Here is a 15,965-nt window from a genome sequence, read left to right as displayed (position 1 = left end):
TTCTTTTTTATGTTTGTTACTCTCTTGTAACACCTCTAATCTTCTGGCGCTCATATGACCTTATGCAGTTGCGAGCGCCGAAAAACCTCTACTAAATCTAAACTACGACACTCTGACAATTGCCATTTTTTAATTCAGCGTTTGTTTGAGTCTTGCACCCAGCAATGGAAATGTCCCTTTCAATTATTTTCTTTCTTTTATAAGATTTTCTATTTAATGAATATTTCTCTCTCCCATTTTCTTTTCTTTGCCAGCTTTTTTTTTTTAGTTGGAGGCTCTGGTAGGCCCCATTCCTTTTCTTTCCCTCTGATGTTATAGTCAGTTTGTTGTTTTTTTCTCTCCATGGAATAAATCAGGGATGCCACTTTTCCACTTTTTTTTCTGTATTTCCAGTATTTTGATCCTGATCGTCTATTCCGTTACTGAGATCGAGATAGAATCTGTAGTTGAAAAAAAAAAATCCCGACACACATAACAACTTGTGCCAAATGTTCAAATAACGGAAAAACGAAGACTTCGCCATAAGTTCAAATAACGGGGAGAAAAAAAACCCGGAAGATTTGCACTAATCTCAGCAAGTCGGGAAAACACACCCCGGGCTTCCGGGATCCGTTTTGTTTCGCTTCATCGTGACCGTGGCGCGGATTTTCAGCTATTTAAAAAAAAGTTGAGTGGCATCCCTGATAAATGTTATTTTGTCAATCTGTTTCTCTTTACTTCAGTGCTTGTCAGTCTATTTATAGCCAATGCCTGCTATTGCTAAATTTTTCATACGGCCCACCTCCATGTGTTTCCAAGCATGGCAAAAAAATACCAGTGGGTGGTTGGCGGGTGCTTTGGTGTCATTTGCTTCTTCTTTCCTATCAAACATCTATCGTCTTTATCTCCCCTTCTTCTTTTTTGTTTGTTACTCTCTTGTAACACCTCTAATCTTCTGGCGCTCATATGACCTTATGCAGTTGCGAGCACCGCAAAACCTCTACTATAACTAAACTAGAAGATACCGCCCAGGTTAGTAAACACTGGTTTTCTGTGGGTGGTTGGCGGGTGCTCTGATGTGGTTTGCTCCTTCTTTCCCTTCAAACACGATCTTTTGTCCTTATCTCTCCCCCCTTTTTTCTTTGTATGTTACTCTCTAGTAACAGTGGGTGGTTGACGGGTGCTCTGGTGTGGTTTGCTTCTTCTTTCCTGTCAAACATCTATTGTCCTTATCTCCCCTTCTTCTTTTTTATATTTTTAGTTTAGTTTAGTATTGGGTTTTACGGCCTTCGCAACTGCATAAGGTCATATGAGCGCGTGCTTTTTTATGTTTGTTACTCTCTTGTAACACCTCTAATCTTCTGGCGCTCATCTGACCTTATGCAGTTGCGAACGCCGTAAAACCTCTACTAAAACTAAAACTCTCTTGTAACAGCTCCAATCTTTGATACTTATATGACTTACTTACGTGTTGCAAGTGCCGTTATACTTTTTAAAACTTTTCTTTTCTAGATTGAGGCTGACTCTGAGGCCTCTTCAGAGACGGACGATGATGAGAGCGTGGCTGGTGAGTTGGTTTGGAGAACATTTTCCTGTTTGTCATGTACAACACATTTTGTCTTCCGTCTTCTCGCTGCTTTCTTTTCATCCTCTTTCATTTTCATTTATATCTTCTTCTTCTTCTTCTCCTTCTTCTTCTTCTCCTTCTCCTTCTCCTTCTTCTTCTTCTTCTTCTTCTTCTTCTTCTCGTTTTTCTTTTTCTGTGTGTGGGTAATTGCAGGGTGTCACTGGTAGGTCCTTTGTCTTTTCTTTCCTTCTGTTGTTTCTGCCGTCATGTCTATCTCTTGCACTTCATGACTCTTATTGTGTCTGCTCAAAACTAACAAAGTCAGGTTTGTTCAGTCAGTGGCGGGGTTGCTCCCCCTGATGCTGTGCTATTCCTTCTGTTTTTGTGGAACTCTTTACATGGGTGGTTGGTGGGTGCTCTGGTGTGGTTTGCTCCTTCTTTCCTATCAAACATCTGTCGTCCTTATCTCCCCTCCTTTTTTGTGTATGTTACTCTTGTAACACATAATCTATTCTTCGGCACTTAAATGACCTTATTGTGTTGCAAATGCCGTAAAACTCTTGCTAAAACTAAAAACTAACTCGTTACTGAACCTAAGATATGTGGGTGCACCCGCGTCAGTGGTGTAGCAGTTAGGCTCTTTGCCTTATCACTACACAATGCCAAGTCATTTTATCTAGTATGGATTGTGGGTGGTTGGCGGGTGCTCTGGTGTGGTTTGCTCCTTCTTTCCTACCTAATATTTATCGTCCTGATCTCTCCTCCTTTTTTTGTGTATGTTACTCTCTTTTAACTTCTCTATTATTCTGGCACTCATATGACCTTATGCAGTTGCGAGCGCTGTAAAACCTTTACTAAAAACTAAGCACTCTGCATTGAACACTCCCAACCTGGACTGTGTGATTGTGATCCATGATTAGTATTTACTTTTAAATCTAATATCCGTTTTTATTCTCTAACAATTGGAAGATGATGCTACTGGTCGATCTTGTTTCTTCATATTTCTTCCATTGATTCGGTCTGACTGTTTTACTTTTTCCCCTGCTCTAAAAGACGATTGTTGTATGGATGAACATCTCTTGCCTCAAACAAACTTGTCACAGATGATGATAATGAGTCCCAGACTATCAAGACCTCCGCACCTACTTCTGACATTGCTTCCAGCCAACATGCGGGTCAGATTCGACGTCTCCTGGGTGGCGCGACCTTGACCCCCATCAGCGTTGCTTCGAGTGGGAGCGGCTCCAGGCCGTCATCACAGGGCAGCGAGGCCAGTGGTGAGGGCTTACTTTTTATTTTTATGAGAAATATTGTTCACACCACTTTCAGTTCATTTTAGGTTGATGTCATTCGTATTATTGCTATGGTTCATCACTTGAAAGGGCGGAGTGGGTGGGTGGTAGATGTTCTGGTGTGGGTTTACTCCTTTCTTATCAAGCATCTATCGTCATTAACTCTCCTTCTTCTTTTCTCTGTATGTTACTCTCTCGTAACACCTCTAATCTTTGGCCGTACATGGTCTATTTGTGTTGCAAGTGCCATAGTATTTGTACTAAAACTAAACTAAAGACTGAAATGGCGAGTGGTTGGAGTGCACCACTGGTGGGTTCTTCTACTTTACATACCTTTTATTATTTCTGTTCTGTCTTTTTTGCCTGCGGGTGCTCTGGTGTGGTTTGTTCCTTCTTTCCTATCAAACGTCTATCGTCCTCATCTCCCCCTCCTTCTTTTTTATGTTTGTTACTCTCTTGTAACACCTCAAATCTTCTGGCGCTCAATGACCTTATGCAGTTGTGAGCGCCGTAAAACCTCTACTAAAAAAAAAAACAAGTGACCATACGCAGCGGGGCGGTGCCACTGACTGAAGTGTTTTTAGGCCATTTCCAAAAGGGGGGTCATTTCTCGTTCAAATGCACAGAATGGGCTGATCCAACAATGTCATGCTCATAACTGTACCTGAACTACAACAGGAAACTATCATCATTTTCCTCTACTTCTTTTGTATGTTTGTCATACTCTTGTGACCGCTATTTCCGGGGTGCCTTGATAGTCGAAGCAGACTTTGTGCTGTTGAAGCAAGAGAGGTGAGCAGAGTAAGTCTGATTCCCTGTAAGGACTTCTCTGTTGACATCCTCCCCTTTGCGCTCTTATGACCTTATGAAGTTGCTCTATTAAAACAAACTGTAAGTGACCATTATTGTTTTGATGTGTTTCTCTTTACTCAGACCACACTAAACCCCCGCGGGTGGTTTGAGGGTGCTACAGGTAGGTCTTACTTCTTTTCTCCATCTTAATTTTTTTTCTGTCTGTCTTTCTTGCTACCTACGTCTGTGGTGAAGCATTTAAGATGTGTTGCTGTAGCTATCAGAGGACATGAGTTCGATTCCTGTGTGGGGAGGTTTTTTGAAAAATCCAGTCGAGTTTGTCTGTCTGCTGAGATATTGTAGTGGGTGGTTGGCGGGTGCTCTTATGTGGTTTACTTCTTCTTTCCTATCAGACATCTATCATTTTTATCTCCCCTTCTTCTTTTTTATGTTTGTTACTCTCTTGTAATGTCTCTAATCTTCTGGCGCTCATATGACCTTATGCAGTTGCGAGCGCTGTAAAACCTCTGCTTAAAAAACTGAGATATTGTATCCTTCTCAGCCCGAGTTGCCCCTGACATGCAGGGTGAAAGCAGCCCGCCTTCTATGGACTTAAATAGTGTCAATGGGGGCGTAAGAGTTCTACAATTACATTTTTCCCCCAATGTGTTTGTTTTAAACTCAAACTTGCTCTTTCCTCACACTAAATGATATTCACTGACTCAATATGCTTCTTTTTACCCATACAAAATGCCCGATTTTTTCTTAACTAAGTAACTTTTGCTGTGTCTGTGGGCTTCTTTTGAAATCAAACTCAAATTGGCTGTTCCTCCTCACTTAAAGAACATATTTTGTCAATGTGCTTCGTTTTTACTCTGACAAAAGTACTCTGGCTAAGCTCTTGTTTTAATTGATATCTCTTTCTGATTGCCATTCACTGTCTGTGGGTGGTTGGCGGGTGCTCTGGTGTGGTTTGCTTCTTCTTTCCTATTATAATCTATTGTCCTTATATCCCCATCTTTTTTATATGTTTGTTACTCTCTTGCAACACCTCTAATCTCCTTATATAACTTTTTTGTGTTGCAAGTGCCGTAAAACTCTTACTAAAAAAAAATACTTATCTTCTCCTTCATCGCTTTGTATCTTATATGTGACTCTCAAGTAACACCTCTCATCTTCTGCACTCATGTGACCTGTATTTTTTTGCAAGTGTTGTAAAACTGTGGGTGGTTGGCAGGTGCTCTGATGTGGTTTGCTTCTTCTTTCCTGTCAAACATCTATCGTCCTGATCTCCGCTCCTTCTTTTTTTTGGTATTTGTTACTCTAAAACTGACTAAAACTGAAAATTTCTCTCTCTCTCACAGCTGACAGAGCGTCAGTCCCAGCCCACGGCCTGCGGACCTCAGTGGGTGACCGCCCCACGGTGAGGGGAGGAGGTCTGTCCAATCCTCTCCTCCCCCTCTCCACCGCCCATGCTCCCCTCAAGCTCCCACGGCGCGGGGGGTTGCTTGGGGCTCCCACACGGCCCACGGTGGGTGTGGCCCGCGGAATGCAGAGGCAGCAGCCGACCTTTGAGCGGCTGGTGCTGTGTGTGCAGCAGAGATTTGTGCATTACACCAAGTGAGTGGCGGGTCAGGGGGTGGGGGCTTAAGCAGGAAGAGAAAGGAAAGGAGAAGAAGAAAAAGTTGAGGAGAAAGGAGAAGAAGAAAAGGTAGAGGAAAAAGAAGAAGAAGAAAAAGTAGGATATAAAAAGTAGAGGAGAAAGAAGAAGAAGAAGAAAAATATAGAGGAAAAAGAAAAAAGTAGAGGAGAAAGAAGAAGAAAAAGTAGAGGAGAAAGACTAGGGAGGGAGGCACATCAGCAGGAGGTATAACAAACCTTGATGTGCTCATTTTCATGTTAAATTTCTCGCAGCTGCTGTTCGGTTCAGTAGTGTGATTTTGGAGGCTTTTTTTGGGGGGGTGAATATGAATAAGACTTTGGTCGTCTGCGAATAGAAGTTCATTTGGGCTTTGGTTTGTCTTGCGTTGTTGTGTCCATATATATATTATAAATAGGAGGGGAGGTAGAATGCATCCCTGTCGTACTCCAGATCTTACTTTGAACCAGTCTGTATTTCCTTCCTTCGTTCTTACTGAGCTTCTGCTGTTGGTATATAGAGCTCTGACATTATCTAACAACTGTCCTGTGACGCCATACTTTTCGAGTGTCTTCCAGAGTTTTGCATGGTTTACTCTGTCAAAAGCCTTCTCTTGGTCTATAAAGACGATATTGGATTCTTTATTGTGTTCAATTATTTTCTACCATTTCTGTCTTAATGCGAATACAGCATCCGTGCATCTTCTTCCCTTTCGGAATTCAAACTGAGCTTTACTCAGATTTCTCTCTACAATAGGTCTTGTCCGTTGTTCTAGTATCTTTGTGTATATTTTCCCTGTGTAGCTTAATAAAGAGATGCCTCTGTATGTTGTGCAGTCCCATTTGTTTCCTTTTTTTTCATAATGGGACCACTATAGCTTTCTGAACTGCCAGTCATCTGGGCGTTTAATTTGCTCCCAGGCTCTGTTGAAAATTCGCCTCAGCCACAGTACTCCGGTACTGTTTTCACTGTTATTAAAATTGGAGATAGGACAAGAAAGCGCTGTGGGTGGTTGGCGGGTGCTCTGGTGTGGTTTGTTTCTTCTTTCCTATCAGACATCTGTCGTCCTTATTTCCCCTTCTTCTTTTTTATATTTTGTTACTCTCTTGTAACACCTCTAATCTTCTGGCGCTCATATGACCTTATGCAGTTGCGAGCGCCGTAAAACCTCCACTAAAACTAAAAAAGAAAGCACTGAGGTCGCATACTATCATAGTGTCTTTCTCGTTACTGTTACAACCATACGAAATTGGTTAACCATTATTGTGACAATGTGCTCGTCTGGACCCAAATTAATAGACCTTGATTAATGACTGTTATTGTGAAGATGTGCTTTTCTTTACTAAAACAAACAAACCACCCCTCCCATCTCCCCCTTTAGTGCGCTCATATGACCTTATGCAGTTGCGAGCGCCTTAAAACAAACATCTCCCTCCTTTATTCTTTCAGACAAGACATTGGCAAGGTGGTGGATGAGCTGAGACGCTCCTCGGGCGGCAGTTTGTCCCAGATTGAGTTCTCCGACCTGGTCAATAAAGTGTCCGAGATGATCCTAGAGAAGGAAGCCAACAACACTGTGGCAGCTGCCAAGGTCAACGGGGTATGCTGTTCAAACGTCTTCTCATAATACACGTTTTTCTTCGGGGAAGTCCACTAGGGAATACAGTCAGATGTGTTCTAATGGCAGTCTGTCCAAGACCATTGCCTGTACAAACGATCTCTTCCCACTCCCTCCCCCTTGTATTTTTCTTTTCTTTAAAAAAAAAATATGTTAAAATGCCCCTAAGACGTGCACCTGTCCGAGATAACCACTTTTGTCCTGACTGTTGGCAGCTGTCTTGATTAATTTCAACTGTATTTGGCATGGAGTTATTCTAGATGTGGGCTGCATCAACAATGCCTATCAGGGCCAGTCTGGGCTGAGTGGGACACAAAGTCCCAGCAAATGGACAAAGATACTTGATTGAAAAAAAAATGAAAAAAAATAAAATAAAATAAAAACTTCCTCCCTCCCGCAAATCAAATGCAGCATTTGAAAAATACACCATAAAAATGGCGCTTTTTTTTGTCAGTTGTGATGTATTGTTTAGCGTGTTTCGTTTTGTCCGTTGATATCATTTTTATCAGAAACAGCTGCAGTCACACATATTCTCATTGTATTTAAAAATGGGTATTGGAAATAGCAGCTGTATTCTGTATGAAAAAAAACATGAAAGAAAGGTGATAGTCCCCCAAATGTTTCTTGTTTATCCCTTGAGGTCTTCATTAACTTTATAGGTTTACTGTTATTTCTTATTCCTTGTGGCAGATAGGTTTGAACTGAATTGCTTTCATAGTAGGTGGTTAGAGGGTGAACAGGATATGCCCGTAAAGTGTCTTTTTTCATAATTCCCTGTTCCTAACTATGAATTCGGTTATCTGAATATTTGTTGTGGGAGTGAACTTTTGTAACTGTGTTATTGGTTTACTATTATTGCCTATTTCTCTTGGTAGTACTAAGATTGAGTTGAACTAAACTGCCTTGTGAGCGGGTGGTTGAAGGGTGAACAGGCTGTGTCTCTAGAACAACTTTTCTCATAGTCCGCGTTTTTCTTCTGAGAATGCTATGTGGAAAGCGTTCCTGGGGCTGCATTTTTTAAAAATAATTTTTTTTTAAACCAAACATTCATACTAATATTGAGGGTGCTGTGGCGGAGCGGTTAGTGCGCTCGTCTCCAAAGCAGAAAGTCCAAGTTCGAGCCTCGGTTTGGACACCGATTTTTTTCGCCCCCTCCTACCCACCCAGCAGTAATGGGTACCTGATTTCGAGTTGGGGAAGTAAAGGCGGCGTGGAAAGGAACTGGCCTCCCTACCACAATGCCAAAGGCCCAGGAAGTTGTCTCTCTAACAAGGCTATCCCCAATGTCCAGATCGGATACGGGAACAACTTTCCTTTTTTTAAACTAATATTGGTGTGCGTGAGTTGTTGTAGGACGCTACTAGTGGTAAGTCTCTGACTTCTGCTCTTTCCCATTGTTGTTTTATGCTTGCCATGCTCTTTCCCTGCCTTGAATGACTGTTATTGTGTCGGTGTTATGCTTCTCTTGACTTGAGTAAACTCAGAATCTGCACTAAATGACTAGGAAATTACTTTTATTGTGTTAATGTACTTCTGTCTCTGTGACCTTTCTTTACTTTCCCTCTGTTGGTTCTGTCTGTTTTTACTTTTTCCAATGGATGTTTGATGGGTTCTCTTTCCCGTCAAATACGCTTCATCCTTATCTCTTCTCTTTGCTTTGTTCTGGACTGTATGTTTCTTGTTGCACTTCTCAACCTCAGCAATTTTATGACTTAATTATGTTGCAAGTGCCGTAAAACTTACTAAATCTCACCTCAGAAAAACTACTTTTCCCTTTCGGTAAATGACCCTTCCCTTCGCAGTGTGCTTCTCTTTACTCAAACTCCAACCTTTCTGACTCGAGAGTCATGAATAAATCGACAGGTACACAAACTAACAAACAAACAACAAACGCACCATTTTCAGGGACAGCCTGAGAGCCTGGGGATAGAGGACTCGATGGTGACCGTCGGACCGATGACATCGTCGTCAGATAACTTGTGTACCATCTGTCATGAGGAGATTGTACACGACCGCAGGGTCCTCAGCTGTGGCCACTCCTTCCATAACCAGGTGAGAGACGGAGTGACGATGAGGGTGGCTTGTGAGGGACGAGGTTTGATTGTCAAACTGGCAGGTCGGCCAGTTGTTCAGAGTGGGTGGTTGGCGGGTGCTCTGGTGTGATTTGCTTCTTCTTTCCTGTCAAACATCTGTCGTCCTTATCTCCCCTCCTTCTTTTTTATGTTTGTTACTCTCTTGTAACACCTCTAAACTTCTGGCGCTCATATGACCTTATGCAGTTGCGAGCGCCATAAAACCTCTATTAAAACGAAAACAAACAGCTGTTCTGATGCACAAACCTCAAAAGTGAATTTTTTTTGCAGTTTTTTAATCTGTGGTATTGGTTGCAAGTACTTGACAAATATTAGGTCGAAATTCAAATTCTAAATGTTGCAGAAGAGATACATGACAGCACAATGGTTAAAATAATGAGACAGTTTTTCTCTTTTGAAAAAGTTTGCTTTCTGCACCTCCTTTGCTCCCTCCTCTGGGCTCCTGAATTTTTCTGCAGCCTTTCTACTGCTACTCCTTGGCTCCTTCTTACTGCTGTCTTTCTCTACTTTGAGCCACACCCCAGACCTTCTAGTACTAGTAGGTCAGATCTTCATGTAGCCTTCTCGGATAAGGATGAAAAATATTGGAGGTTTCATGTATATGTTGCATATGTTTAAAGATCCCTTGGTGGTCCAAAATTGATAATAGTAGGCTTCGGCCGCCACCCTGGCAAAATTCAACTGAAAATGTTTTCTAGTTTAGTTTTAGTAGAGGTTTTACGCCTCTAATCTTCCGCACTTATAAGATCTTATTTTGTTGCAAGTGCCGTAAAACTCTTACTGTGGGTGGTTGGCGGGTGCTCTGGTGGGGTTTGCTTCTTCTTTCCTATCAAACATCTTTCTTCTCTATCTCCCCTCCTTTTTTATGTTTGTTACTCTCTTGTAACACCTCTAATCTTCGGCTCTTATACGACCTTATGCAAGTGCCGTAAAACTCTTACTGTGGGTGGTTGGCGGGTGCTTTGGTGTGGTTTACCCATTCTTTCCTACAAAAAAATCAATCGTCTCTATCTCCCCTCCTTTTTTATGTTTGTTACTCTCTTGAAACACCTCTAATCTTCGGCACCCACACGACCTTATTGTGTTTCAAGTGCCGCAAAACTCTTACTAAAGCTAAAAAAACCCTCATAGCTAATGTTCAACTGTTTTTGGTTTTTTCCCTTCCCCCACCACAGTGTATCATGTCATGGCTGGAGGTGCAGAGGTCGTGCCCCAACTGCCGAGGGCACACGTTGCTGCCCGAAGATTTCCCGTCGCTGAGGTGACCCCTGACCTCGGTACACACACATTATATCTGAGCTGACCCCTGACCTCGGTACACACATATTATATCTGAGCTGACCCCTTATCTTAGAACGCACACATTATATTTGTGGTGACCCCTGACCTCCGTACACACATTATATCTGAGCTGACCCCTGACCTCCGTACACACACATTATATCTGAGCTGACCCCTTATCTTAGAATGCACACATTATATTTGTGGTGACCCCTGACCTTAGTATTCACACATTATATCTGAGCTGACCTCAGACCTCAGTACACACACATTATATCTGAGCTGACCCCTGACCTCAGTACACACACATTATATCTGAACTGACCCCTGACCTCAGCACTCACTCTTCCTTCTTCCCCTCCCTGAGACGACCCTGACCTCAAATCCATTTGTGACTTTAACCTTTGACATCATCTCTATTCACCTTTGTCATCATCTCTATTCACCTTTGACCTCTGATACTCCAAAATGCACCTTTCCCTCACAGTGTGGCACCAACAACAGAGACATTTCCTGTGTGTTTCAAAGTCAAGTGTCATCCCTATATATTATATTATATTTTGTACATGTGTGTGGTGACTGTATATTAAATAATCTATAAGTTTATAATTCTTAATATTATAATGGTTTCTCTGGTTCTTTGGGTTTGGATGTTAGTTTTTTTCTCTTTTGTTCGATCAAATTGTGTTGATTGTAATTTTTTAAATAATTTTTTTACTGTTTTGCATTTTTCTATCAAGTTACCTTGATTTCTGGGTGAAAAACATACATTTTTATTTCAAATAAAAAACATTATTTGGGGATATTTTTTTTTGTCTTCCGGGCTCATTCAGACTGTGATGTCAAAATATTGGCCATCAAGCAGACTGTGAAGAAGTTTCTCATGTACCAATTGGCTGTTTTCATTATTATTATGGTCTCTATGTGCTCCTCTTATCTCAAATCTCTACCAATTCTCAGGACAAAACTATTTAATTTTTTTTTTAATTGATGATTCAATATATACAGTCAAACCTGTGTAAGATGGCCACCCATTGTCAAGGAGAAAAGTGGCCGTATAAGACAGGTGGCCGTCCTAGGCAGGACTGATCAAGATGAAGAAAACAAACCCCATTCCCAATCAAAAGTAGCCGCATCATTGTTGTTTTTGTTGTTGTTGTTGTTGGTTTGTATTTTGTTTGTTATTTTTTTTTTTTTTTGCTGATTTTGTGCAAGGGTGGCAATAGAACGAAATGTGTCAGACAAGGAGGACCGAGTGCTATGGTAAAACAAACATATGGGTCGCCACCACTCAAAGAACGAGCAACGCTTCTTTCACAAGTCCATGTTGACGTCCATTGTTACTTTGTTACAGACTGGGTTAACAGTGACCACTTATCTCATTTACGATTTGTGTATGAGTTCTGGGCGGGGCTTATGGGTTATGAGGGATCACACGCTTCCCTCACCAGCAGCTGGAAATTGGTACCTATTGGTCAAAAGTGGGAGGGGCCTTCGCAACATGATCGGTTGGAGGGACTACCTAACAACAACAACAGGTGATTAGATAATGACGGCTCACCCACAACGCCAGGGGCCAATGCGCAATTTATGACAAAACATAATGGAGTCACTAAGGTGGCCATCTAAGACAGGTGTTATGGCTTAGTGTGATAGGAGTTGTATGTTAAAATATGGTGGCCGCGGCCGCATTGGACAGGTGCCTATTTTACACAGTTAAATTATATTGAAAAAACGCAAGGGGGGGAAATGGAAAGTGGCCGTCAGGGCAGGTTCGACTGCATATAAAAACATATCATGTTCTTTAGTCCTCGTTTTATTAAACGGGAAGATGTGTGATCAGAAATTGGTGCAACTTTTGTGTCTTGACACAAATTGATTGGGTTTTTTTAAGGGAGTCTGCGGGTAAATGAAATCGATAAAAATAATTTTTGAGGCAATTTTTGATTTTCCCGTATTTGCATCCCTAAACCATTGTTCTAGTTATTTGACAGTGGAAAAAAGTTTGAAAATCATTCAATATAGCAATAATGGAGTTTTCTTTACATGTGTAATTGGCATTCTATTAAAGCTTTGATCTTCATCGGCCATTTTCTCAAAATTGTGTTTTTTGACATCAAATGTTTTTGCTTTTTTTAAGCAAATGAACATGATTAGTCCTTGTTTGTTGTTTAAACTTTTAATAGAACAATCTGTATGTCAGAGTTTTCATTTTTGATTTCTGAAAGTTTATGTGAAACAATAGAATGCCAATTGTATTTCGCAAAACCCATCACGATTTTATAGTGTAGAAAACTAAATAATTGTTTGATTAAAACCAATCTTCTGTTCATTTTTTAATCATGTATCTGCCTGCTAGGTTTCAACTCGTTTGCTTAAAAAACGAAAAAGCCTTAGACAAGGAACAAAACTAACAATATTTTAAAATCCAAAATGGCCACAATTTTTTGTCTTTTTTTTTTTTTTCATATATATGAAAATGAACACAAATTTTTGTATTTTCTGTGGCATATATAAACTAACAATATTTTACAATTCAAAATGGCCACCATTTTTGTCTCTTTTTTTTTTCATATTTGTGTATTTTTGCTTATCATCTAATTAGCCTTCAAAGAAAAGCTTCAAGCACTAAAACACACCCTAAAACAAGTTTTGAATTTGAGCTTATTTACCAGCTCATGTCCTTTATAATATGTTTCTTTTTAATGAAGTTTGAAGGCTGGATCTATTGCTACTTTTGGGACTTTAGCTAAGACTAGTCAAATGTGTTATTTGTTATTTTTCTGTGGAAGTCCAAGGCAGTCATAGATGCTTGGTTAGGTTGTTTTTTTAGAATGTACTTTTCATGTGATTTACAAACTATTGTCTTGTTGATTTTGAACAAGTTTTTTTAGGCCTGATAGACACTACATGGCTTTTAATAACACATGAATGCGTGCAAGCTTTTGCCTTTTTTATATGGTTGTTTTAATTTGTGCTTTTATAGTCGTTTTCTCTAACACTTTCTGAGTGTTACTGGTATACGTTGGTGGCATAGCCTGTCATATGTTAAGGGCAACCGCCATTCCTATCCACAATAAGAATGAAGTCTATTCATTTTTAAAGAGCTAATATGAGACATCAGTTTGCCTTTTGTGTATAATAAATGAGTCCACATGGAAAACTGACAAGGTTTGTAAGAAAACCAAGTTTTAAAGCTCGTAGACCAGGGGTCTCAAACTTGTGGTCTCCAGGCCTATTGAAGCCTTCAGGACGATATTTTGCAGCCCTTGACAAGATATCAAAGTGTTGTGGTAGAATAGCCTGCAGCTTTGTGCTGAGATGTCATCATCATCGGTGCCTTTCACCCCTAGCGGGGTATATGCCGCATACAAGCTCCTTCCATTTATCTCTGTCCTGGACCATCCTTCCTAGCTCGTTCCAAGTGAGCTTCATCTCTCTCAAGTCCCTTTCCACTCATCTCCTCCATGTTTCCCGTGGCCTACCCCTGCCTCGTGCTCCCTGTGGGTTCCATTGCAGTGACTGTCTTGTGATGTTTCTGCTGGACTTTCTGAAGGTGTGTCCCATCCAACGCCACTTTCTTAGTCCTATTTCTACTTCTATGTCATTTTGTCCTGTCGTCCTTTCCCACCGTTCTTCATTTCTTATTTTGTCCTGCCGCTTAATTCTTAGGATACTCCTCAACTGAAATGTGGCCCTGAATAATTTATAGTTTCCTAACTCCTATTGACAAGAGTGACATGCTCCGTGTCATTTTTGCTACCTCAGAATTACAAAGTTCTATCTGACATTTCTGGCGATTTTGAGTTACTGAGACCATAGTGTCAGAAACCAAATGTTCTCTGCTCTATCAAAATCGTAAGATTATTTAGAGTCATTATGGAGATATTCAAAGATTGCATTCCGAAAAGCTTAACATGTTGTGAAACCCGACATATTTATACATAGGTCATCAGATTTCTCAAAACTAGAAACTGAGTAGATAGAACTTTGTAATTCCAGGGTAGCGATTTCCTTTTGGCTCCCTCGAATAGAATGACACAGCGTGTCATTTTCACCACATTTCTATCCAGTTCTCCAAGTCCATGTTTATAAGATTGGTCAAGTTGATGATGTTTCTATTCTTTATAAGATTTTCATGCTTGAAGGCGTATTTTTCGAGTCTCAGCGCATTGTGTCCACAACAATGTTTTAAAATTTCAAATAGTATTCGCTTTCCAGATTGAGATTTTAAAATAAAAATCCCACAACATTATACCTGCTTTTTCTGCATTCATTCTCCTTATCTGCTACCCCAATGTTACCCATGCTTGTTGGTTTTTTTACATGCTGAACAAAGTAGATCTTGATTCATATTTTTCAATAATACAAATTGAAATTCTAAATGACAGTGCAGATTCAATTCTGGCTGATGGGAGTTACGATCAGCTCAGGCTGATAACAGCTTTCAGTGGTGTTTTTGACAAGTTTTGAGAACATAGTTTCAAAGTTGTACTTTTATGTTAAATATTTAAAACTTTTTTTATATTTGGAATACAGGTCAATATTCCTAAGAATACAATTTTGATGATGACTTACTTGTTGTCCTTAAAGCAAATAAATGTTTTCTTGGTAACAACATTCGTTTTTTGGGGCTCTCCTGTAAAATTGTACAAACTGCATTTACTGTACTTTTAATTGACGGCTTACCCTGACTACTTCCTGCAGCCCTGGAGTATTTTGAGTTGAAGACCCGTGGTGTTGAAGTATAAGTTCATTTCTGTTCGACTTTTGGTTCATTATTTTTATTATGTCAGTGCTACCACTCTTCGGTATTTTTACTTTCTGCCAGTTACGTATTTGTTCCTCCATCACTGTTAACTCCCTCCGTAAAAAGCTGCGACAGCGTAGGACTACCGAAATTCCGTAGCAAAAGATCCGTACTCGCCTTCATATCGTCTAGTACTAGTATGAGTTATGGATATTTACAGTAATTCTCTCGGCAATAAGTTAATGTTATAGAAACCTGCCATATTGCTCATTTCCTGCAATCGGCCATTATACCGCTATGCCCCATGCATTCATTGCAGGTTGGTCGACAGTACATATTTACCTGTGGATTGATCAAAATCAGGCAAATTTTTGGTACCAATTTCCTCCTTTCTATCATTCATCATTCCCTCATTCCGTCTGTCTATCTTCGGATTGTTGCCGCGGCTGGAAAATCTGCGCGTTGATCAAGTAAATTGACTTGTGATCTTAGACAGAAAATTACTGTCAGAAAGAAACTTTTTTTTAACAAATTTGCCTAGATCTAGATATAGAGAAATGATCAATATAAAGATTCTACGGCAAGGGAACGCGATAAGGGCCGCGATGAAAGAAATAATACAGTATATGCTCAAACCAGCCTAAAACTTACTAAAATCAAGAAAAATTCGAAGAGGTGTTCCGAGGTTGTGACATGCAACATTCAGACTTGAAATTTAAGGAAAATTAGGGTATGCACCAGGTAACTGTATTGTGAAGGTTTGCCTTCTATTAATGGTGCGATGACAAATTAATTGAATTATAGTAGTAATGGAAGGGGAACCTGCTTTTAAACATAGCCATCAATGGAAATATATTATAAGGGAGTGCTTATTTAGGCCACATATGGCCTAAATAAGGTAAGGGAGGGGGGTTTAGCTTATTTAGGCCACACATGCTCTAACTACCCTTTTCA

General features: G+C 40.3%; 1 protein-coding gene across 1 annotated transcript in view; it reads left to right on the top strand.

The window, feature by feature from the left end:
• Positions 1-11,064, top strand: part of LOC101848395 — a gene marked incomplete at its 5' end in the record, with an annotated part of 76,418 nt that extends 65,354 nt beyond the window's left edge. The window contains 6 exon segments of the mRNA XM_013089862.2: positions 1,492-1,546; positions 2,650-2,823; positions 4,995-5,250; positions 6,719-6,869; positions 8,793-8,939; positions 10,156-11,064. Of these exon segments, the coding sequence (XP_012945316.1) occupies positions 1,492-1,546; positions 2,650-2,823; positions 4,995-5,250; positions 6,719-6,869; positions 8,793-8,939; positions 10,156-10,245 (873 nt within the window).
• Between the last annotated feature and the right edge of the window lie 4,901 nt (positions 11,065-15,965).

Source organism: Aplysia californica, unplaced genomic scaffold, assembly GCF_000002075.1.
Source record: "Aplysia californica isolate F4 #8 unplaced genomic scaffold, AplCal3.0 scaffold01066, whole genome shotgun sequence".
Taxonomy (NCBI): Eukaryota; Metazoa; Mollusca; class Gastropoda; order Aplysiida; family Aplysiidae; genus Aplysia; species Aplysia californica.
This window is presented reverse-complemented; position numbering and strand designations above follow the sequence as displayed.